The sequence below is a fragment of the Micropterus salmoides genome, unplaced genomic scaffold (genome assembly GCF_014851395.1).
Source record: "Micropterus salmoides isolate LMB-PRFRI ecotype aquatic unplaced genomic scaffold, ASM1485139v1 Ms_hic_scaffold_18, whole genome shotgun sequence".
NCBI classification, from domain to species: domain Eukaryota; kingdom Metazoa; phylum Chordata; class Actinopteri; order Centrarchiformes; family Centrarchidae; genus Micropterus; species Micropterus salmoides.
This window is the reverse complement of record NW_024040928.1, coordinates 32,262,276-32,287,401: the sequence shown is the minus strand read 5'-3', so window position 1 is coordinate 32,287,401 and position 25,126 is coordinate 32,262,276. Positions and strand designations below refer to the sequence as shown.

The following is a 25,126-nucleotide window of genomic DNA, read 5'->3' as shown; positions in this document are numbered from 1 at the left end:
CCCTTCACAGTGGATCTGAGTAGTCCGGTGGTTCAGGTCTTGCTCTTGCTCCGGGTTCCAGAGGTTGATGGATAAAACCCTGAAAAACAGCATGTTAACTGTTTGCTGAACAAATCATTGAGTGTCTTAGCTGATGGAGCCGCACGTTGCACCGTCTCACACGCATTTTCTTAAGGAAATGCTCATTCTAGTTTAAAGTTAATTTCAAGTTAAAACAACGTAGTTTTCATTTTCAGAACTTTAAACGAGTTCTTCTGACGTGAAGTTTTGTTGTGGAGTCTCTGTGCTCGCCTAATGCCAGAAAGAAATGTCGTTGGCGTTTTCTGTCTGGGGGAAAGTCGCTCTGAGAGACTTTGATGTGGATCTCTCTCAAACTCCCGTTCTCGTCATACGTTACCCGGTGCGTTCACGTGCTGCTTGGATGTCCTCGTTTCCCGAGTTAGAAGGTCGTTCTCCTGACTTCTGTGTGTTTGAGCTTTCAGTCGTAATGTGGAAACAACATGGCGGCTACGGAGATGTGTGAAATTAACGTTATACTTTTATTTTTATTGAGAATACTGTCGAACATTTTTCACTGTGCGGCCTTATTTTCAAATCCCAGGCGTGATCAGATGGTAACAAAGCTCAGTGAGCTGCCGGGACACGAGGGGTTAATCCTGCCAGAGCGAGGCATTCGAGGCACGCAGGAACTCTGACGCTCCTCCACAGAGGGGAGGTAAAACTCTCAGGTTGAGTAACTGAGCAGGTGAACAGCGTGACTCACCAGCTGATCACAGATCAGTCAGACTGACAGGAAGTGATGCGTCAACATGTTCAGGACTAAATGTTTCTTTCTGTCTTTAACCGACCAATCGTGAGTCACCGCTGAGGAGGCGACGGTACTGGACGTGCAGAATTCTGTTGGTTTGAGAACATGAAACCAAATCTGATCTGAGGTCAGCTGAGAATGAAGCTGAAGGTACATGATGTGTCTGAAAACCCCGCGGCGGTCACGAGGCGCCGCACACGCTCACGCAGCTTCCTGTTTGTCTGTCGTGTTTCTGATATTTTGTCCACCCTCAGTGATTGTGAGCAGAGCAGACAGAAGCCGATTGGCCGTCTGAAGTCACAGCAGGCGTCTGTCCGGCCGCAACAGGACGAGACGTCGTGGTTAAAGAACTCCGCTGTGTCTCCAGAACAGTCGGCCATTGTCCTGCCTCTTGGCTCCGCCCCGCCGAGACGCTCAGTGGCACAAACAAACAAACCCACAGCCAGACGCTGCTCCCAGGTCAGCTGACCACGGCGCTGGAAGTCAGCTCTGCCTCAGAGGGAAAGTGCAGCCTGGTGCTGTGAGTCCAGTCTCAGGGTCTGGGGGCAGCTGGACCTCAGGGGGTCCGTGGAGTCCTGCAGAGTTCAGACAGGAAGCTGCAGGATCGTAGCGGCTCAGACCTTTAGCTTCAGACAGATCGGTGCGCTGCTGCACTCAGATGCATGATGGGAGGTGATGATGCGTCTGTTTGTTGTGATGGCAGCCGTCTGTCATGGCGTCTCGTTTCCCCCAGAGCCTCGGGATGAACTCTGACCTTTGACCTCTGGGATGTCTTGTAGTTTTTACGGCCCAGCGCCTACACGCCTGCAGGAATATTAGCCTGTCTTTGCAGATGGAATCTAATGTGGCTTTATGTTTGGAAAACAGATTATATTTATAAAAACAAAGTGTCCCAATGATTCTTATCCAAATCCAATCCAGCGCTTTCACATTTATTCATTCAGCTGACGCTTCTATCCAAAGCTAAGCTAAGTGCTCGGGGACATGTTGGTGGATGGGTCACAGTGGGGAATTGAACTCGGGTCTCTCACACCAAAGCCACGTGTCTTATCCGTCACCGCCCCCTTTTACCCGTTGAAATGGCTTTAAAGGGCCGGTACAACCACTAACACTAACGAGAAGAAGTCTGTGTGGGCAGTGAAGTGAAAATTAATCATGTTCTCATTCGGGATCAGTTCTATGGCTGGCTTCTTCTCTGTAGCCGCTGAGGCTCATGGGTATTGTAGTGTTTTAGAGAGGCTTCATGTTGGCGTGAACGTTGGAGACACTTTGTTTTTCAGCAAAGTGCTTTACAGTGAAAACATAGAGTCAAAGTTAAAAACATGGAACAAACTAGAAGAGCACCTCTAATCACTCCTCCTGCTGCTCCTCCTCCTGCTCCTCCTCCTCCTGCTCCTGCTCTTCCTGCTCCTCTTGCTCCTCCTGCTGCTCCTCCTCCTCCTGCTCCTCCTCCTCCTGCTCCTGCTCTTCCTGCTCCTCTTGCTCCTCCTCCTCTTGCTCCTCCTGCTGCTCCTCCTGCTCCTCCTCCTCTTGCTCCTGCTCTTCCTGCTCCTCCTGCTGCTCCTACGCCTCCTGCTCCTCCTCCTCTTGCTCCTGCTCTTCCTGCTCCTCCTGCTGCTCCTACGCCTCCTGCGCCTCCTGCTCCTCCTGCTCCTGCAGCTCCTCCTCCTCTTGCTCCTGCTCCTCCTCCTCCTGCTGCTCCTACTCCTCCTGCGCCTCTTCCTGCTCCTCCTGCGCCTCCTCCTGCGCCTCCTGCTCCTCCTGCTGCTCCTGCTCCTCCTGCTCCCCCTCCTCCTGCTCCTGCGCCTCCTCCTGCTCCTCCTGCGCCTCCTCCTCTTGCTCCTGCTCCTCCTGCTCCTCCTGCTGCCCCTTCTCCTGCTCCTCCTCCTCCTGCTCCTTTCATCTCATTTCCTTTTTCCTCCCTTTTAAAAACTCTCCTTTTGTCCTCTTTGATCTTTACTTTGAGCGTTTCCTCCTCCTCTGTCTGTTGTCCCTCCTCTTTCTCTTTTTATGCTCCTGCTCCTCCTCCTCTTGCTCCTGCTCTTCCTGCTCCTCCTGCTACTCCTACTCCTCCTGTGCCTCCTGCTCCTCCTGCTGCTGCTCCTCCTGCTCCTTCTCCTCCTATGCCTGCTGCTCCTCCTGCTCCTGCTGCTCTTGCTCCTGCACCTCCTCCTCTTGCTCCTGCTCCTCCTGCTCCTGCTGCTCTTGCTCCTGCTCCTCCTCCTCTTGCTCCTGCTCCTCCTGCTCCTGCTGCTCCTGCTGCTCCTCCTCCTCCTCCTGCTCCTCCTGCTCCTTCTCCTGTGCCTCCTCCTCCTGCTCCCTTCACCTCATTTCCTTTTTCTTCCCTTTTAAAAACTCTTCCTCCTTTTTGTCCTCTTTGATCTTTACTTTGAGCGACTCCTCCTCCGTCTTTTGTCCCTCCTCTTTCTTTTTTTATGCTCCTCCTCCTCCTCCTCCTCCTGTAGTAACATGTGTGCGTCTCCTCACTCTCTCCTGACCTGTGGAGCCTTCAGGTGTCTCTAGAGCTGCAGGAGAACGCAGTGTTTTCTCCCTGTTGTGTCACTGAGGGACTGAGTTAGAGGTGATGGGGTATCAGAGGAGCATGTGGCGCAGTCTGGCCGGAGGAGGAGGAGGAGGAGGAAGTGTTGCTGTGGTGAGGTGCTCATGTTCAGAGGAGGAGGTGAACATCTCCTTCAGGAGCGTTGGGGAGGAGCGGCGGCTCAGACGAGCGTTCGTCCGCCGCTGGTTCGGTGAGTTTGATGCCGGCTGGTTCTCGTTCTCTCCGTCAGCCTGGGGAAGCTGAAACGCTGGCAGATGATGTTTCAGCTTCTAAGAGAGAAACAGATTTGAACTTGTTTAAAAAATTGGACTGTTAGTTAAAGCCTGTGTGTGAAGCGTGTGAAGCGTGTGAAGCGTGCCGCGGCCGCTCTGTCGGCGCTAACGGCTGCTGAGGTCAAAGTTCAGGTGTTTGAAAGTAAACACTGATCTGTGACTGGCCCTCTCATCTTATCATGTATAAATTCCCTTCCTGCTGGGTCAGTGAACGCCCCGCTGACTTCACACTGGCAGGAAGCCAAACGGCTAACGGACTCTGTGTGTGTGTGTGTGTGTGAGTGTGAGTGTGTCGGCCCACAGTTTGAAATTGTTTTCATTCAAACTGTGAGCCGGACACACAAACACACACTCACACACACACACACTCACACACACACACTCACACACACTCACTCACACAAACACTCACACACACACACTCACACACACACACTCACTCACACAAACACTCACACACACACACTCACACACACACACTCACTCACACAAACACTCACACACACACACTCACACACACACACTCACAAACACACACTCACACACACTCTCATCTGGTTTTGTTCTTTGAGGCAGGATCTGAGTTAAAGTCGATGCAGTTTGAGTTTCAGTCGGTCGTTGCGTTCAGGCCACACGAGCAGAGCGGGAACATCTGGAGCTGCTGTGACTTGGTCGTCCAGATGTTTGTAGTTAAACTACAGACGTGTTGGTGAGGCTGCAGGTTCATCAGCTGATCCACAGTTTCTATACAAAGATTTACTGAAGTGATTGTGGATAAAAATAGTTTTTCTCTGTGTCTCATTCCCTCCTCTGTGTCTCATTCCCTCCTCCCTGCCCCTCTGTAGGGAGCTGTATGTACAACAGTGAGCTCACTCGCATCATTAAAACAACACTTTCGGACTCCACTCCGTCGTTATTTTGGTGCCGTTAATTACGTCATTGCTGTCGGACAATCAGTTTTTTCTATCAGCGCAGTGCATGATGGTATATACGGCTTGGTTAGTGACCATCGGCTGTACACTACTTTTCAAAATGCATTCTGGGATACATTGAGAGGACTATATAGGGTATAATAGCTCTCGCTATACATTCGGACAGCACTACAAAACGGCGAGTAGTTGGTGATTTTAGACACAGCCTGTGTGAAATATTATTTATGAACGAGGCTTCAACAGGCTGCGTTCAACAAATCTACAGACTCAATTTCACAGTTTCAGGCTGCGTTCACAGCTTAAAACAAAACTGATCTCCGTCTCTATTTAGATTATTACATGTATTTTTATAGAAATGTTTCTGACTTAACCAGTTACAGCTCAAAGTGGTGCGGCAGTCTTAATGTTGAAAAGGTTTTAATAAGTATTGAATCTTCCTGTGTAAACCTGTCATTCATGAATTATTTCCACAGCAGCTAGCAAAACAAACGGTGTTGTTAAAGGAAGAATCTCCTTCTGTTCCCTGCTGGACTGAACGCCGTGCTGTTGTCTCTCTGTCTCAGGCGGCGGGCTGTCGGCGTCTCTGCTGCTCAGATATTTAGCTAAACCCTCTGAGCGGTGGTTAGCCGGTACGTTCGCTAGCACCCAGACCGCAGGGCGGCCGTGTTGAGCAGCGAGGTGGGAAACTGTTTTTTAAACTTATTCGTTTAAATAATTTAAATGTGTTTAAAATGTCTCTGAGGCAGAACTAGTAGTTTTAAAACAAGTGAGCAGCAGCTTCATGTCCTGGAAGCTGCTGTAATAAACACTTTCCAAGCTGTAAATCTTGTTCAAGTCAACAGCTGGAAACCTGAGAGTCTCTTTAAAGCTCTTTTCTTCGTGGAGTTTCCCACCATGAGCTCAAAACGGCCGCCTGCTGAACACCTAACTGTCACATCACAGACGATCACAGCAGAATCACACAGATCACAAATCAATCAGTGTCATTGATCAGATCAGAGGGAACCTGCTGATGAAGGAACCTGATTGGCTGATGGGGGAGGGGATGGGGGGAAACTCTGGTGACTGAGCTCATGAAGTATCTGTAGATTTGAGTCGAACGTCCCGGCTCAGTAAGTTGCATTATTTTGTCAAGCGGTAACCATGGTGATATTATGTTGTTTTTGGCTACCTGGTTGTTTACTGACTGCAGAGGTGGTTTGTGCCCAGCGAGACGAACACATGGCTTTTGGTAGTTTCTGATATGGAGGAAGTTGACCTTTACTGTATAAAGTTACCTTCAGAGTTAGTTTTTAAAAGTCAGATTAGATTATTACAGCAGGATATTTGACATCTGACACGCTGTCTGTGTTTCAGCTGCAATGTAAATCTGTCGAGCTCTTAGTGAAGAACACTCAGGAGACGTTTGCACTGGAGGACGTGTCCCCAACACTTTTTACATTTGTAAAAAATGTTCTGAAAAATAGCTAAAAGAAATGTGACAGAACAAATGAAAGGTTTATTTGCAGAAAAAAAAACACACAATGTAGTTTAAATATAGAAGAAAGATCTGCATCGTCCAAAAAAAGTAACTTAAGCTAAAAAAACAAGATGAGGTTTGTTTTTCCCTTTTTATATAAATAAAAACATTTCCGCCATTGATTGGTGCAGAAAATGTCTCCAGGATGAAGGAAATTAACTTGTTAACTTTGTCAACATTGGATATTTGTTCTGTATCGTATTAAAATATCTTGTCGTCCTCATGAATATCGTGGATGCTCTGGTCTGCTGAGCTAATCACCCGTCTGACCTGAGCCCTGATGTCGTCACCACTTCTCAACACACAATGTTCTCACTTTTTAAAGTTTGAGTTGAGTTTTTGAGCCGCTGCGTGACGCCTGCCATCACTGAGGATCGAGACAGAATCGATTTGTACGACGTGTCTAACAGACGTCAGACATGTTGAATCATTCAGGGTCACTTCCTCTTCCTGAGGAGATCGTTGCAGCGTCTAGATTGTGCGATATGTCTGCAGAAATAAAGACCTCGTCAGGATTAAACTGAACAGGTTTAGACGAGTCTAGAGATTCTGTAAATTCCTCTGAGCAGATAGAAACGCTGCAGGTAGAGGAGGAATCTGTTGGGTTTATTTTTAGCTCAGGGAGTTCTTAATAATAATCATCTGTGTGCGGTTACATCATCGAGACGTCTGTCCGGGAACAAATAACAAACTCCTTAAAGTCTGTTTCTGCCTCCTCACTGAAGCTCTTATTGTGAAAGGCAGCAGTGATCTTAGTAAGACTCTTATTGTGAAAGGCAGCAGTGATCTAAGTAAGACTCTTATTGTGAAAGGCAGATCAGAACGATCAGCTGATCAGTGGATGATGATAATCAATAATAATAATAATAATGTGATAATGTTGTTGGAACCTCGATCGTTAAGGAAACGTACAGAATCAGCTGATTGATTTTGATTGATGGGTGTGATCACCATCACAACGCTGTCAGTGCGAACTGCTTTGTTCAGTGACATCATTATGATGTCATCCTCACCTGTCAATCACCCCCCCTCTCTCCTCAGACTCCTCCCGCCTGTCCACCGCCTCCATCAGCAGTAATGAGCGCGCTCCGTCGGCCACGCCCTCCGACTCCTCCTCTTCCGACCGCCGCCCGGTGAGCCTGATCTCCACGCTGTCCTCGGGCTCCGGGGACGACAACCTCGCCCCCCCGCCGTCCACCCAGACCTCCGACATCCACCTGGACCTGAGCCCTGGGGGGGGCTCTGCAGAGGGCCAGGGGGCGTGGCCAGGACCCGACGAGGCGGGGCGCAGCGTCAATCGCACAAACAACAACAACAAACCGTCCACGCCGAGCCGATTCTCCAGCCGCCGCCAGCAGGTGTCGCCGTTCATAGCCAAAACCATGGCGCCGAACCCCCAGCTGACCTACCTGGACCGGGTCGTCATGGAGATCATCGAGACGGAGCGGATGTACGTCAGAGACCTGCGCATGATCGTAGAGGTGAGACGCTTTGATCCTTTGTCTCAACAACGTCAGAATTTATAAAGTATGAACTGTGTTTCAAACGCGTCACGTAGAATAATTAGATTAATAAAATCTGTCTTTAATGTAAAATCACTTTCTGCATTAAATAATTTGTTTTAAATTCTAAATATAAAATTATTGTTGCCGTGTGACTGCGTTTAAAGTAAAATAATTTCTTTTAATGTGAAACGGAAATAAATTTAATTATTTTTAAAACTAAAGACATGGAAAACAAATTAAAAAAGATTCATTTGAGCATTTGAGTAAAGTATTTAACTGATAAGGAAGTGTTATCTGTTTAAATGGTGTTTCCTGCGGCAGCTTCAAAATAAAAGCCAGTAAACCTTCAGTAGAGGTTGTGTTAGCGTTAGCGGTGAGCTAACAGTCAGAGCACTTCCTGTCTTCCTGCACGTCACAAACTGCGTCTGACATAAAATATAAGAATTATAACTTTACGGCCTCATAAACAACAACAACAACACTGGCAGTGAAGGAGGTGAAGCTACAGGAAGTGCAGCAGTCCCAGACTTCCTGTTCAAACACAGACGTGTACATATATAATGAGAAGTAGTATAAATACTGTATTTATATTTGTGTAGGACGTTTAGATCTGTGTGCTGTCGTCTCTGAGCTGCCAGTGACTCCTCTTAATGACGCCGTCACAGACTATAATTAACGGGTTAAGACGTTCTGCAGCGGCGGGATTAGCTGCTTATGTAACGGTCAGGATCACAGAGAGACCTGAACCCAGAGGGAAGACCTGGACCTGCAACACCCCGACTCGTCCTGCAGTCCTGCAACAGTAGACCACATCACATCAATGTAAAATCCACAATATAATGATGTGAAATAAATATTTAATAGAACATAATTCAGAATTAAATTATTTAAAAAATGTTTTTATCATGTAAAACAATCAAATTTAAATGATCACACAATTGAGAAATAGATAGAAAACAAATGAAAAAATAGCAAAAAAGAAACAAATAAATATATTATTAACATATTTAGAATCATTTGTTTAATTTCAGAACATAAATGAGATTAATTTAATATAAATCAATAACTGAAACATAAAAAGAGGGTTTAAGTGTTGAAATGCAAAGAACCTAATAATTAATGTGTGAATCACAGTGGAGTCAGCGCGCCCCCTGCTGGACAGGCTGAGGCACGACAGGAAGACAGACTTGGCTTAACACCTGTCCTCCTCTGTCTGCAGGACTACCTGGCCCACATCATCGATCAGTGTGACCTGTCCATCCGTCCCGAGCAGGTCTGCGCTCTCTTTGGAAACATCGAGGACATCTACGAGTTCAACAGGTGGCCGACGACTCAGTCAATAACCGATAATCATCATCATGATAATCCCCCGTCAGGTGTAAACAGGTGTGTCGTTGTAGCGCTTCCTCAGAGGACTCGCTCGCCGACTCTCCTTCACGTCGGAGGTGAGTTTGGTTTGTGGACCAGGAGCTCCCGGCCGACCGCATGCTGCGTGCTGTGCTGAACGTCTCCTTTCACCTGGAAACACCTGAGAGACTTCCTGCTGTTACGGCTTCTTTAGACGTTACAAACCTCCAGAGGCTTCGAGACTGAATAATCAGTAAACAGGTGTGGAGTGACGTCACCCGCTGGACAGGTGACGTCACTCCACCTGCTGTCAGACAGGAAGGTTAAAGGTTCATTCCTCTCAGATCGTCTTCAGACTGAAATGTGTTGAGCTGCAGGACCAAACGAACACGTTTCACTTTCTCACACTTTGTTGTTCGAACTCACCACAGGGGCCGTTTAGCAGCTGTTCTGGAGCTTTTGATCACATGATCCTCATCAGCAGAGAGTCATTAAATATCAGTTATTAAATATCTTTATTGTGGATGTTTTAATTTAACTAAATTAAATTAGAGGGTTAACCAGCTGCTGAGGAAGACAGGGTACGTGATCAAAAGCTCAGTTACTAAACGGACCTGCGAACTGTTTGTTTGTGGATAATCTCAGCTGACTGTTATTGTTGTTGTTGTCGTCATGGTGACGGTGTTTCCTGTTCACAGCGAGCTGCTTCAGGCTCTCGACCTGTGTGACAACGACCCCGTCGCCATCGCCCGGTGCTTCGTCATGAAGGTGAGAAACGTTTCAAACCACTAAACCTCGTTGATTTTTCAGAGCTTTATTTTGAAAGAACAGGTTGATAAAGGAAGTCTGTTTCTGTGACTGAAATTTAAAACTTTCTCTAAACGAATCTGCAGGTCTAAATAATAATTATTAAGAAAATAGAAGATATCTCCTCAGATATTGGCGTTAAATTATTTAGATGATTCAGTCGTTTTCTGAATCGTTTTGGTTGTTCAATATTTATATATCTGTATATTTACATTAAAGGGAGCCTTAAAATTATTTATGCAACTTAGAGTGAAAGATTTTTATAGGTTTTGGTTTAAAGTAGTAAAATGCTAGATCAGTTTGGTTGGGGTAAACGTTAACAGAGAGTCTTTTGTCTGTGAGTGTCGACGTGATGATGTACTGTTTGTTTCAGAGTGAGTACTTTGAGATCTACACGCAGTACTGCACCAACTACCCAAAGTAAGTACTGACAGTACACACAGACTTCCTCATGTTGTTCAGTCTGCCTGCTCACACCTGGTACCTGTAGATCTGGTCATGTGACCATGATCCTTAGTTAACCCTACAAATGGTTCAGAACTCAGCAGCCCGTCTGGTCTTTGATCAGCCCAAAAGGACTCATGTCCCTCCATTACTCAGTGACCTCCACTGGCTCCCCGTGGCCTCCAGAATCAGATTCAAGTCACTAATGCTGCATCCAGAGCTCCTACTGGGTCTGCACCATCTACCTAAACTCCATAATACAAACCCACGTTCCTTCTCGGCCGCTACGCTCCTCCAACGAACGCCGCCTGGCTCCTCCTCCCTTCACACAAAGCGACCTCAGTCCCTGTTCTCATCTGCGACACCACGATGGTGGAACGAGCGACGCCATCAGAGCAGCGGCGTCCCTCTCTGACTTCAAGAAGCTCCTGAAAACTCTGCAGAGAACACTTCCTCTGATAACATCTCTGACATCACTTCCTTATGCAAGGCGGGTTATCAGCACATTTCAGCCACCAGACAACTCAAAGTGCGTTTCATAAAACATAAAAGCAACGCAGGGAGAAGACCTTTCAATACAGTTCTAAAAAATAAAAACAGGGTCATTTCCCAGTTTTACCTTCTTGTTTATTTCCCATCTCTCACACCAGTCAAGCCTCGTACCGTATTTATTTCCTCTTATTCACGATCGTCTCAGTGAATCCAGATTGTTTTCACCGCAGTGTTGGTAAAAACACTGAGAACAGCAGAGAAAAACGTTTATAAATCTCTCGTATTGGTTGTAGAGCTGCACAATGAATCGTTTCAGCATCGTCATCGTGATCGACCCGTGAGCAACACTCAAATTAACTCACCTCGACTTTTTTGCTGCTTGATTCATTTAGCTGACTCTGTTGTTTTTATGTTTTTATCATTTAGTTTAAAATATTTTGCATTAAAGCAAAGAAAGGATAGTTTGTGCTAAAAAAAAATCTTCAGGCTAAAAGTTTCAGCTTATTAATTTTTACGTTCTGTGCATTTAGAGGAGATTGTTTTATTAGCCACGCGACAATGCCGGATGTTTACAGGATGTTTAAGCTCTACATCACGTGTATACATTACAAACACACACAGACAGTACAAGACGCAGTCATGTGTCCAGAGTCCTGACGGGGGCAGAGCTGGACCTGCAGCGCCTCCCTGAGGAAGCAGCTGGAAGAGGCGGTGAGCAGGATGGGAGGTCGCTTTACAGTCCGACGTCTACAGAGGGAATCGGCTGAGGGAAGTGGTTTTCCTGTGATCCTGGATGCTGTATTGACACTCCGCTGTAGTTTCTTCTTTCTTTGGCTGTCCGTGCTACCGTACTGTGGCCGATGATGTAATAATGGACTCGACGATAGCGGAGTGGAACAGAACAAGGAGTTGATGCTTGATCCGGTATTTTTGAAGGTGCCTGAGGAAGTAAAGTCTCTGTTGAGCTTTTGCAATGATGTGTTCGCTGTTAGTTGTGTGTTCCTAAGAATTTAAAGGAGTCGGTGATGGTGATTGTGGTGCCGTTTATTTGTATGGGTGTTTTGGGAAATGGCCTGCGTCTGAAGTCGATAATGAGTTGTTGAGCTGGAGCTCATTGTTCAAACACCAAGTGACAGCTGCTCTGCCTCCATGCGGAGCGGGCTTTCATCAGTGTTCGTGTCCGAGAGTGTGGTAAAGAGTTTAAATAATAATTAGTTCAAATGCTTTCAGTACACAGATGTTAGCTGGACTGCAGTCATCGAGGAATGATGGTGGAGCAGTTAAAGCACTGTGGGACTGTACATTGGCTTAATGAGGTGTTAAATATGGTGGATTCTCCTACAATGATTCTAGGAGGATTAATTCTTCTCTAATAGAGCAGCTGAAGTCAGCTGGTGAGACCTCCTGGATTTTTTCACATCCCATGCAGGAGGCCAGCCGCTGTGGAAATCAAATCTAACTGTGTTTTACCTGCTCTGATCTGTTTTTCGCTGCAGTTCGGTGGCGGCGCTGACCGAGTGCATGAGGAATAAAACTCTGGCTACGTTTTTCCGGGAGCGGCAGGCGTCGTTGAAGCGGTCGCTGCCTCTGGGTTCATACCTGCTCAAACCCGTCCAGAGGATCCTCAAGTACCACTTGCTGCTCCAGGTACGACCCGACACACCTGAGTGACAGGTGGAGGCCGTGTTCCTCAGTATGTTTCGTTCAGAGTCAGAGTTTAGAAAAGTAAATAAAAAATATGAAATGAGGCTGTTACTGTTACTGATGATGGTGTACCTGTGCAGGAGATAGCGAAGCACTTTGACCCGATGGAGGAGGGCTATGAGGTGGTGGAGGAGGCGATCTACACCATGACGGGCGTGGCCTGGTACATCAACGACATGAAGAGGAAACACGAGCACGCCGTCAGACTGCAGGTCAGTCACAGAGACAAGTACATCTACTTTATGGCATCCTGTGCTCGTCCCTCTGTTTGTTTGTCCTGTCAGGGTTTCATGTTGTTTCACCTGAAAAGCAACTTTGGTTCAACATGTGACAGCAGAACCGGGTTGGACCTCCTCAGAGTTTACATGTGACCACTCTGTGGTCCAGTCACCACTTCTTAAAACAGCAGATTTCCCATGGAAGTTCTGCACAGAACACTTTTTGCTGATAAAAGGACGTATCTACAGTTCAGTAAACACCTGTACTGAACATGTCCGTCAGGTTCATAGTTGTTTTGATGAAGCTAAGCTAACAGCAGGCTAATAATAATGTTTGTTCCGTGTTTTCTTCAGGAGATTCAGTCTTTGCTGCTGAACTGGAAAGGTCCAGACCTCACCACGTACGGAGAACTGGTTCTAGAGGGAACCTTCAAAGTCCATCGGGCCAAAAACGAGAGAACGCTCTTCCTGTTCGACCGCATGCTGTTGATCACCAAACGCCGCGGAGAACACTTCGTCTACAAGACGTACATCACTGTGAGAACAAACCTGCTCCAGAGTTTAGAGCGTTTAGAGTTTAAATATCTGCACAGGGAATAAAACAGAACAGAAGTGGCTTTATTAATTAATTTCACCAGGAAATGAATTAATAGATGTTTATTAGTGAAGAAACACAAACCCTTTAGACGAACCCACCGGCTGTGTTTACTGTGAAGCAGATTCATGAATCTTTATGTCTCTGTGTTCAGTGCGCCACCCTCATGCTGATTGAAAGCGCCAAAGACTCTCTGAGCTTCAGCGTGACTCATTACAAACATCCCAAACAGCCTCACACCGTCCAGGTGAGTCTGCACCTGCCAAACACCTGCTCACCTGTGTGTGTGTGTGTGTGTGTGTACACAGTATGTATAGACAGTATGTCACAACAGTGAGTCCACCCCTCACATATATTTGTAAATATATGATTGTATCTTTTCATGTGACAACACTGCAGAAATGACTCTTTGCTACAGTGTAAAGCAGTGAGTGTGCAGCTTGTATAACAGTGTAAATCTGCTGTCCCTGCTGTAGAATCACATATTTACAAAGATGTGAGGGGTGGACTCACTTTGTGAGACACTGTATTTAGTCGGCTCTCCTTCAGGTGGTGAACAGGTCGAGTCTGCGGTGATGAAACATTTCTCTTTGTTGTTTCCAGGCGAAGACGGTGGAGGAGAAGAAGCTGTGGGCTCATCACATCAAACGCATCATTCTGGAAAACCACCACGCCATCATCCCACAGAAGGTCAGACACCACCTGTAGCACCAGTATACGCACCTGTAGCACCAGTATACGCACCTGTAGCACCAGTATACGCACCTGTAGCACCACTATACGCACCTGTAGCACCAGTATACGCACCAGTATATGCACCAGTATATGCACCAGTATATGCACCAGTATACGCACCTGTAGCACCAGTATACGCACCTGTAACACTGCTTTTACTTGCTGTTTTTGTTTCAGGCTAAAGAGGCCATCTTGGAAATGAACTCCATATGTGAGTAAATGTTTTTGATTTGATCTTCATCAGTTAGAAAAAGAGACATTTAATGATCACGTGATCTAAAGATATATAATCATTATTTAATAATTATTGACCGTTACGAACACGACATTACTGTTCAGACTGAAGATCAGTTATTAAACCTCACCGGCTGATAAAGGTAATCAGCTAAGATAATTCTGTGAGTCATTAAATATCACATCATCCATTATCATCATCATCCAGCATCCTTTACTTTAGTAAAAATACTAATAGAACGATGTACAAATACTCCGTTTCAAGTTAAAGCAAGTATTCATTTTGTTATTAAAGAACACACTTAAAGTGTCCAAAGTAAAACTACTTGATCAGAGTATTAATATCTCACATGTGACTGTGATATTATAACACATCTGTAAAATCACCCAGAACATTATGTACTGATCACATGTTCTCTAAAATAATTGTTGTTGTTGTGTCACCTGTAGACCCTCCCAGGTACCGTTACAGCCCTGAGCGGCTGAAGAAAGCTCTGTCTCAGTCTGATGAGATTCCACGAGACGGTTGTCAGGGACGACAACAGTCGGGTAAACACACGCCAACGACGTGATCTACTTCCTGTTTACAGATTTGTTTCTCACATCCGTTCGTTCTCTCTGTGTTTATCTTTAACGTTGCTGTTTCTTCTTCAGAGCTGACCAAACAAGTACTGAAGAACACCAAAGGTACAAACATGTTGTTGTTGTTGTTGTTGTTGTGACTAAGACTACTTCCTGTCTCGTGTTAGATTCAATGTCCTCAGCTTTATTCTTTAAAAGTCAGCTGTATGAGGACAAACAAGCAAATCCAATGTTGTTTCAGTGTTCGGCTGATAATGTATCATGACAACAAAGTGCATCATTTGTTTTTTATTATTCTGTTATTGTTTTTATTCACAAGTTCACATGTTTCAAGTTACATCGTTTACCATGATGATGTTACTGATCAGCTGATTAGATCCAGAGGTCAAACAAGTCTCAGCTGATCTTTCTGATTAGTCAGAGACATGGTAATGAACTCTCTCTGCTGTCTGTGTTTAACCAATCATCGTGTCTGCTCTTCTTCTTCTGCTGCGGATTCTCCTGCTGATCACACAGCCGTCATAAAGGTAAGAGTCAGACTTTAACCAGCGTTCAGCCTTAAAGCCTGCTGTAGGTCAGGGAGGACATTTCAGTTTGCAGTTTGTCAGGTGACCACAGTGTTGTAGGAGGACAGTGGGCTGTGGAAGGACACTGTTCAAAGCCAGTAACCAGTGCAGAGGTTAATCTGAGAAAATGGTGCGATTCATCTTTATTTTGGCTCTGAGATTCAGTGCTTTGCAATAATGAAGGAAAAATAAAATAAAAGTCGTTGTTGATTTCTGACCTCTAAAAGAAAACATGCTTGACTTTGCTTAACCAACAAAGGTTAAAATCAACTGCTTAAAACTCAACATTTATTTGTTTATCAAATTTAAGCCAAATAAAATGCTCAAGACTCTGAGAGTCACAAGGTACATGTTTAGCTAATATTACGGGATATTAGAGGAACAACTGTGTGTCGTCAGCGTAACACATAACGTGACTCAGGGGAAACATGAACAACGATGAACCACTACAGGCAGCTGAGAAGGTTGTAACTTCTAGGAAGGAGGGGAACCATTATATTACACGGATGTCCACCCAGTGCTCAGAAGGGGGTCGTGGTCTGCAGTGTCGCAGGCAGCACATTAATGTTGCAGTCATTAGCGTCTACAGGTAGCAGCGACTTCGATTAGTGCAGACTCAGAAACCAGATTGAAAAATATTCAAAAAAGAAAGACGACCTTTTCAATAATCTGAGTAAGTTTTGATATTCACAGTAATCCAGAGAGTTGTCTGTACACCCATGGGCACACTGCTACCAGGAGCTGTAACTGTAATTATTACTGGGGGGGGTTGAAACATGACCCAGAGGACCAGGTGATAAACCCCCGGGGCCTTTGGACCCCCGGGGGACTGAGGAACAGGTGGTCCAGCACTGCTGTCAAATCAACACTACATTAGTCCTAGAAAATGGAAAACCGGATGGTGTGTGACGTCCTGCAGCACTCGGACACTGAGGGGGAGTTCCGCCGTCGCCAGCCCGCCTCCAGCAGCAACACGCTGGGCGAGTCTGAGGCTCACCGGGCCGCTGAAGAGGAGGAGGAGGCGGGGAGGTTGTGTCCTCAGCAGTCAAGTCAGACGCCAGCAGAGGACAGCGAGTCAGACGAGATTCTGCTGGAGGACGACCAGGTAGACGACTTCGCCAGCTCCGTGCTGGCTGCCATCTCCTGCTGGCACTACGGCGCCCAGGCTCTGCTTTCAACAGGGGTTACCATGGTGACGGTGAGGCTTTCTGCTGCCAGCCAGGTGTTCTTCGTGTCCCCCCCCAACATCTGGTTGCCTGCCCTCCTCCCGTCCCTCTCCGGCTCTGTAACAAACTAAAGTCAAGGATAACGGCGCTCCCCGCTCCGCTCAGGGATGACTTACTGCTGCCTGCTGCTCTGGAGCTCTCAGCCACCTGCTGCATGAGCTTCACGTGTGGAACTAACACCAGCTGCATGTTAGGGGTCAACGCTAACCCTCAGCAGGGTGACGGACACGGGACTGTTTATGTTCAGTGACGGTTAGAGAAGGCAAACCTTCACATCGAACAACATCAACTGTCAGTTTCTGATAAAAACCCTCTTGTTCTGTCTTCTCCAGTGTTTCAGTTTCATCTCTGTGTCCAGGACCTGTTTAGCCCAGCTTAGCACTGGATCTGGGGGAAACAGCTAGCCTAGCTCCATCAAGAGAAAAACCCAGTGCAGAACTGCCGTTGAAAATCTGCTGTTTTATGTTGACTTCACTCAACCACAGAGTCACAAAATAAAACACTCTATTATATCAAACTTGATAGACACAAAGAGTGCAAACCCTGAGGTTTAACCTTCTTTTTAAAGCTGTCAAAGTGTTTGATGCCTTCAGTTTGGTCTGGCAGGCACAAGGTCCTGCAATAGCATGGAAACGTGAAGCTGCACATCATCTGTAATATCATAAACCTTTTTCTTATATGTACCTGTTGTATAAAGAAGGTACGACATAAACCCCAGACAGACTTTCTCTTTTGATGGGGCCACGCTAGCTCCTGCTTTCCAGTCTTTGTGCTAAGCTAGGCTAAACTCATCCTAGACCTGTTGCTGTTCTAAATTGATATAACTGAAAACACTCTGGAGAAGACTGAGAACAAGATAATTTATTAAAATGCTGAATTGTTCAGTGCAGCTCATTCTGATGGAAAAGTTTAGCAGCTGATACAGAATTTTCACACCTACGTTTTACCTTCATGTATTTTTAGCTTTTGTGGCATCTGACCTGCAGCTTTTACAGCATATTGTGTGATTTAATCTTTACCGCTGTGGGGCCGAACACCGAATCTAACTGAAAGCTTGTTTGGTTGCATAGTCGAACCAGGCGTTTGCTGCGGCTGTCTGTGTGTTGTTGCTTTGTTTATTTGCACGTGTGGTTGAAGAGACTGATGGATGATTCAGCTGCACAACATTTATCACCTAACTGCCGATCACAGCCGGAGATGGTTACTGTTGTTCATTCTGTTTGTTCACTCGGTAGAAAAACTGGTGTCTAACCATGATATAGTTTGATTTGCTTAGATTTCTTCCCAGCTCAGGACAATGAAGCTCAAAGCATCCAAAAATTATAGTTAACAAACTTTAGTGTTTGGTTTTGGTTCTGTGGATCATCCAGACAACACGTTGCCTTTGAAGGAGAATGTGATTTATTGTTTGTGGTTTGGGTGAAATGACCCTTTAAGAATGAGTGGACAGTGTTTTTACAGCAGAGTAACACTATAATATAATAATTAACACTAATGCAGTCGTGGTTTGTTATTTGTGGTTTTATATGAGGATATTAAAATATTTAAACTCACAGCTTCTGTTTGATCTGCTGCCCTTAAAGAATTTATTTTGTCTTTGTTGAAGGAGGCCGAGGGAGACGACGTCTCTTCTAATGGCTGTAACAAAGAAAATGGCCGACTTCCTGAAGAAGACGAGCCGGGTGGACCTCAGCCGACGTGTGAGCAGGTAAATAACAGCACAGTGGACGACTCGCTGGTTTGATACCTTGTTTGTTATTACAGCAAGTCCTGACATCACTTCCTGTCTCTCATTCAGCGTTTCTTTCATCGGTTCCTGAGGTTTACTTTCCATATTCAAAGACAGATCAGCTCCTCTGCAGCAGCTGGATTTTAAAAACTCTGGTGATTTAAACAAAGTGCAACAACAATTGCATTGTGAGCACAAAAAACTACAGCGCCCATGAAAATTCACCATCGTATTAACAGATAGCTTGGTTTCGTCCATATCCGTAAAATTCATCAACACTTTCTTCTCTCCTGAATGAACTCTGGACTCGCCCGTGGGCTCGTTTCTTCTGTCGGGTCGTGATGTTTATCCCCCTTTGGCCTGAGGGCTTATGGGAAATGGTGCCTCAAAAAACATTCAAACTGAAGAAACACAGATATGAGATTCCGTTCTGACAACTGTGGTGGGAAAAAGCGTGTTTAAATAAACAGCTCAGGAGCTCACAGGGACACATCAGAGAGAATCAGCCGAGTGAGCTGCAGTGTAACAGGGTCGGAGTACTAACTCATCAAAGGAACTTGGTGTCTTTCAGTGTTCCCTAGGGGAATCTATAGAAAGACACCCATGCCCAAGGTCCATGTGGTGAAACCCTTAAAGTCCTGACCCCTCTGGACATTTGTTAAAGCATCACACACATTTACCTTCCATTGACCCCGTACCCAAAGAGGCTGGAGGCCCCTAGTGAGATTAGTTACATGGCAGTGTTTTCTTGAAATTTCCATTACACAACATAATTGACTCACAAATCAGTATGAATGAGGTTTTCTGACTATTTGAACAGAACCTGAAAGCTCCCTTTTCACTTTGGCTCTCCGTGTTGCCCATACGTCCCGGACAGGGACCAACACAAACAGCCGGGTCAGGTTAGGGATCAGTTAACGAAAAGCAAACCAGCCCTTTCGGCCTTTAGGGCTTCATGTGTGACCAGCAGCCGTTGCTTGTTCTTGGTAGGAGCTCTGTCTCCACATTTACTGTTTCTCGGCTGATGATAAAGACCATGAACTCTTGTAAGGACACTTTGCCGTGCTTGTCGGGCTCCACTGTGTCAATTGTCCCACTGTAATTTGATATTAATTATTTAATTCATAAGGGTATAACGGACCACAGAAAGTCAAGCTTCATTCAAAGTGATAAATGGTTCAGAAAATATTTCCATATTTCCTAATTATTTGTCCTGTTTTGGTTTTTCTTCCTTTGTAGCCCCCCACAGATGAGCTTCCACAGGAGAAGACGTCAGAGTCTGAACCAATAGAAAATCCTGAACCAGAACCAAAACCATCGGATCCGGACAGTTTGTCTGCTACAACTCAGAGGATCCCAGTATCCCCTCAAAGTTCAGAAGATCTGAAACTGGAAAGAGATTCAGAGCCCACAGAACAACCGTGCTCCTCCACACCTGATTCAGATTCAAAAACCCTGAGTAGTGGGGAATCGTCTGAGGACGAGGAGGGGGCAGCGGAGAAAGAAGGCGAAACCTCCAGCATCCTTCCCTCCTCTGTCCTGGACAAAGCCAGCGCCATCGCTCAGCATTTCAGCAACAGCATCAAGCGAGGCAGCCTGGTCCAGGACGACACTCGCTCCCTTGGTTGTGCTTCACCACGGCTACCCAGCAGGACCGGCAGCAGCCTCAGCCTCAGCCTCAGCGCCGAACCATCCAATCACCCTTTACGGCAAAACAGTGTCTGTTCTGATTCTGCTGAGACCTTCGGGGGGACAGACTTGACCCTGCTGTCTCCTCGGGACGACAGCCTTTTCGATGCCGACCGCGGCATTCGTTGGAGGCGGGACTCCACCCTGTCTAGGCAGGACCAGCTGCTCATTGGCAAAATCAAGAGTTATTATGAGAATGCAGAGAACCGTGACGCCACCTTCAGCCTCCAGCGCAGAGAGAGCCTGACCTACATCCCGACTGGGCTGGTCAGGAGCTCCGTCAGCCGGTTCAACAGCATCCCGAAGGATGATTCTGTCCAGAAAAATCCCTCCACCTTGGGCCCATCCTCCAGTTTTGACCCCTCTTCGGCAGAGTCTGCTTTATCCACAGATACGTGGGGTCACATGGTCTTTAGTGACTCTTTGGACTCTCTGAAGTCTGATCAGAGAAGCACAGATCCAGAAGATTCAGCAGAAATCCAAAGGTCCAGATCTCAAAGCATGCAGGACAATTTTTCCGAGGACGAAGAGTTCAGACCTTCATCTGAAATGATCAAAATCTGGCAGTCGATGGAGCAAGAGATCAATAGATCCCAAAGCGAAGACCGACGCCGTGAACGGAGTCGAGAAGCTCCAAGAAACTCCAGAGCGACAGACGCGGCGGAGACCCCACACAAGAGCTGTGACCGAGAGAGTGGGGCGTCTGACCTCAGCACCATCACAGAGGAATCCACGAGCCCTTCGCCCCTCAAGCACAAAGCCTCCGATGTGACTCGGACAGGAAGTCTGAAGGACGCACTGAAGGTGTTCAGGGAAGAGCCCATCGTCTTCAGGGCTCCGGTTCCTCGCATCGCCCAGCTGAAGGCGGAGGCAGAGGGGGAAAAGCCCGGTGAGGATTCAAACCAGCTGGAGGACGCAGACAAGACCAAAAGCAAAGTCCTCAATCTGGCCCGCCAATACAGCCAGCGAATCAAAACAACCAAACCAGTGGTCCGACAGCGAAGTCAGGGCCTCCTGATGGGCAAGTTCTTACCCTCTGTGGTGGAGGAGAAGGAGAGTGCAGGTAGTGTGGCGTCCCGTTGACCTTTTTAAATATGTCTTTACCTGAACATAAACACAAACATGCCAGACTGTAGCGACTTAGATGAACGTGTCTTCGACCCAGTTCATGACTGGACATATTGAAAAGAGGGACAGATACTATAATACTGATTTAAATACTCAAATTTGCAGTATTACTGTATTTATACCAATGTTTGGCATTTGAAGGTACTTTAACAATCAGGCTGCTCTAATATCTCCAAGTTCCGTAACACTTGTTCATACCTTTGAGGATTATTCTGCTTTTATTTTGGTAGTTTTGTGATAACATTGTCTTTCCTAATTTAGTCTGAAACAAGTTAATAATAAAACGATTTATTTAAATTATGCTTTAAATTCATGATCTGTTTGGCTTTGCAGGTAAATCCAACCTGACTCTGCCACTGGTTCCTCACAACCAGGCGACCTCTCTACCGGTGAGCCCTGTAGACCAGATCCCATCTCCGACCCCTGGCCTCACCTGCAGCTCGGTGGGCAGCTCGGGTGTGGTCTCCCCGCCCCAGGCTCGCTCCCGCAGCCTGGTAAATTCCCTTCGGTCCTCCTCCATCGAGGGCTTCAGCTGGCCAGACGTCCGAGAACTCCGCTCCAAATACTCCGACCACGGTCTCTCCCAGAAGAGTTCTGTCGGCCGGAGTCGCTCTGTCCAGGAGCAGATGTTTGACGGAGGTCTGAGGAGGCACTCCAGCTGCTCCTCCGGCCTTCTCGCTGACGGCGCTCCTGGCAGTTCTTCGTTCAAACTTTCCAGCAGCCGTGAGTCCAGCAGAGAAGAACGCAGAAAGCGGCTTCACAGAGCCAATTCTCTGGACCCTCGGCTGAGCGGAGCCCAAATGACTGAGCTGCAGAACCTCCAGGACCAGGTCGCCAATGGCAACTACGACGGTTACTACGTTGCAGCCGAAGCGCCGCTAACAAATGACCCCGAACACAAGATCATGGTCTTGGAGAAGCTTTCTGAGTCTGCAGAAACGACCAAAGAATCCAAAGAAGGCGACGACGAAAAGTACGTTCAGATCCGTTCACCCACCAGCAGGGAGAAGATCTCCATCATGGCCGTCATCGACCGCTGCCGGGTCTACCAGGAGTCTGACGAATACAAACAGAGGGAGGACGTGAAATCCAAAACTGAGTCCACGAGGCCTCAAGAGCTCGACTCCACCACGGCGTCCGATCAGGACGACGAGTCCCAGAAAACGAGCTCCGGACAGAAGACGGAGGCCGGTCAGCAGAGCATCGTGAAAAATCTGAGAGAGAAGTTCCAGAGCATGAGCTGAACAAACAGAACCAGAAAAAACTTCATATCAAAACTCTGAATTAATGAAGATTTATAAATCTGTACGCAGTGACCATCCGTTGGTCACCCTGTCAGAGTTTTCCCAACCCATTCACAGCCAGAGACGACTTCTGCTTTACTTCCTGTGATTATGGAAGAATCATGATGGAAAACATAAACAACATAATTACATGTACATATATAATGATTATTGTGATTTAAAGAACTCAAGCGTTTGAAAGAGAAAATATCTTTTGTGACTAGAACAGCTTAAAGATCCAAAAACCACTTTCCCCTGATTACAAGATCTTTTCCCTCTCTGGCATTCTGTAGATAAATATCTAGAAATATGTACATTTCTTTATACATTCCTCAAGTAAACAATATCAGAATATTTGTTCAAAGCACCTTTTTGTACAGGACGTTGTTGTGTTGCACAGGTTCAGTTCATGTTCAGATGATCTTAGGAAGGCGTCACTGCACTGAGGGATCCGTCTTGTTACAGACTTCTTCCCTCTGCAGAGACTTTAATGTTCCACTGTTAGATTAAATCTGTGTGGAATTCTGCAACAAGCGGACTAACCACTAAACTTTACCTCTCAGAGGTCCCTTTGTTCAGTCACAGTAACACCTCGCAGATGATTTTTAAAGGATTAAAGGAACAGTCCAACATTTTATAAACCCTCTTGTTCTGTTTTCTCTGAGTCAGAAATAGCTCCAGGACGTGTTTAGCCTAGCTTAGCACAAAGACTGATACCTGGGTCAAGCTTCTAGCCTAGCACCCCATCGAAAGTGAACAAATCCACCTTCCCAGAACTCTGAGGTGATTTACATGTTATGTGTTGAGCTGGTGTACAAACAGAAATGTAAAGTGGCCTCATCCAGGAATGGCGTCCGACTCTTCTGTCCACTTTCCAGTTTGGACGTTCACAACAGTTAGAAACACCTCTGACCTCAGACGTCGTCAGACGACCGACCATACAGACCGGTTATTTTGATTCGATTAATCGAATTGTCAAATCTCTGGTGGATCCAGCAGGTGGAACGAGCGATTTACAACAAGTGTGTGAGGTGAAGAGAGTTTGGTTAATCGGACTTAAAACGGCTGATGGGGAAGAAAAGATTTGAAAAGGAAAAACAAAATGATTCTTTAAAGAAGGCCCAGCATGGTTTCAGCATGAGATATTTGTCCTGTCTCCAGCTGACACTCAGTGGACTCGTCACTGGCTTCTTAGCTACAACATCAGGTTTCCAAAATGTGGGACTGTTCCTTTAATTTGCAGCCGTTTCTGTGTCTGATATCTCATTTTCTTCTGGTTTCATGAAAATCTTAATTGAGATAACTTGACTGTAAAGACATTAACATGTGTCTCAGCGATAACAGTGTCCAACGTCTCACACTGAACATTTACAGTGCAGCCAGTCAGACAGATGTATGGAGGACCAACCTGCTTTAGGAGAAAAATAAATTATCTGGCAAATTAATAAATTCATTTTTTTAAATGAGAGAATAAAATAGCTGTGGATTTATTTTCCCTGAGCAGAATTAATTAACGGTTTAACCCTCATAATGATTTTATTTATATACACATTAATGGATTTATTTGTCTTTTTGTGCCTTTTTCTAATTTGTGTCAAGCTTAAATAAAAACTGTATTGACTTATTTTTTTCCAGGAAAGTCAGGGATTGTCCTCCATACACGCTAGAAATGTGATGTTTTCTAGAGCAGATTTTAATAAATGAATTTTATTTGCTCGGTGGCACAATGGAAGATCCGGGACTTGAACCTGTGACATTTCTTTAACCACTGGTCCACCCTGCACCTCATGTTCTTCACTCAGTCGACCACTGTTAACAGCCGGGCTCGTACCTGTCCTGTACCTCCTATTTATTGATTTGATGTAAATAGAAACCAAAATACTGTCTGTGTTTCTGTAACTGTGATTATATCTGTGTTTTATGTACAAACATGTTTCTGTGACCTCAGTCTGTTCTTCATTAAACCAAATGTACAGGATCAGCAGAGAGTGTCTGAGAATTATATTTGTACAGTATCTGTGCATGTACACGCTGTCCTCATCTGCATCTAAGGAAGGTTCAAATCACGGGCAACTGGACTTGGTGGGAGATTCTTTCGTTTCATCCCTCATCCGGGAAGCTTCTGACTGAGTGGTAGAGAAACACAGGTTGGTGATCAATAACTCTTGGTTGGTTCGTTCTTCTGACTGTCGTGAGAGATGGTCTCTCTACTCTTGTGTAAATGGCTTCTTTCAAACCATCCATCTTCTCTGTCTAAAATGTGCACCTGGTGGTCCTCAAACGAGTGTCCTCTGTCCTTCAGATGTAAGTAGACTGCAGAGTCTTGACCTGAGGAGTTGGCCCTTCTGTGTTGAGCCATGCGTTTGCGTCGTGGTTGTTTAGTCTCCCCAATATACAGGTCTGTGCATTCCTCATTGCATTGGACCGCATACACTAGATTGCTTTTCTTGTGTTTGGGTGTGCGGTCTTTGGGGTGGACCAGCATCTGTCTTAGTGTGTTCTTGGGTTTAAAAAACACAGGGATGTTGTGTTTGTTGAAAATCCTCCTGAGTTTCTCTGATACTCCAGACACGTATGGAATCACAATGTTGTTGCGTTTGACCTTCTTTTCCTCCCCTGTAGTTTTGTTCTTCTTGGATCTTTTGGCTGTTTTCACAAAGGTCCATTTAGGGTGTCCACAGGCTGTAAGTGCCCCCTTCAGGTGGTTCTGTTCCTTCTCTCTGGCTTGGGCGCTTGTTGGTATGTTTTCTG

At 46.0% G+C, this 25,126-nt stretch overlaps 1 protein-coding gene across 6 annotated transcripts in view; it reads left to right on the top strand.

Annotated features, from left to right (window-relative positions):
- Nucleotides 1-24,359, top strand: part of LOC119909369 (pleckstrin homology domain-containing family G member 3) — a 32,938-nt gene extending 8,579 nt beyond the window's left edge. Inside the window, exons 1-19 of one of the 6 annotated variants that reach the window (XM_038727562.1) lie at nt 3,156-3,558; nt 5,136-5,201; nt 7,133-7,572; nt 8,816-8,916; nt 9,642-9,711; nt 10,124-10,170; nt 12,183-12,333; nt 12,471-12,602; nt 12,963-13,145; nt 13,358-13,450; nt 13,807-13,893; nt 14,116-14,149; nt 14,623-14,721; nt 14,827-14,859; nt 15,271-15,281; nt 16,240-16,518; nt 18,153-18,254; nt 19,515-21,027; nt 21,426-24,359. In XM_038727562.1, the coding sequence (XP_038583490.1) occupies nt 3,393-3,558; nt 5,136-5,201; nt 7,133-7,572; nt 8,816-8,916; nt 9,642-9,711; nt 10,124-10,170; nt 12,183-12,333; nt 12,471-12,602; nt 12,963-13,145; nt 13,358-13,450; nt 13,807-13,893; nt 14,116-14,149; nt 14,623-14,721; nt 14,827-14,859; nt 15,271-15,281; nt 16,240-16,518; nt 18,153-18,254; nt 19,515-21,027; nt 21,426-22,336 (4,518 nt within the window). In that variant the 5' untranslated portion in view covers nt 3,156-3,392 and the 3' untranslated portion in view covers nt 22,337-24,359. Of the gene's footprint in view, nt 1-3,155; nt 3,559-5,135; nt 5,202-7,132; nt 7,573-8,815; nt 8,917-9,641; nt 9,712-10,123; nt 10,171-12,182; nt 12,334-12,470; nt 12,603-12,962; nt 13,146-13,357; nt 13,451-13,806; nt 13,894-14,115; nt 14,150-14,622; nt 14,722-14,826; nt 14,860-15,270; nt 15,282-16,239; nt 16,519-18,152; nt 18,255-19,514; nt 21,028-21,425 lie in introns of those variants that run through there. The other 5 variants (XM_038727564.1, XM_038727565.1, XM_038727563.1 and 2 more) reach the window with 5 other exon arrangements.
- The last annotated feature ends 767 nt before the right edge of the window (nt 24,360-25,126 follow it).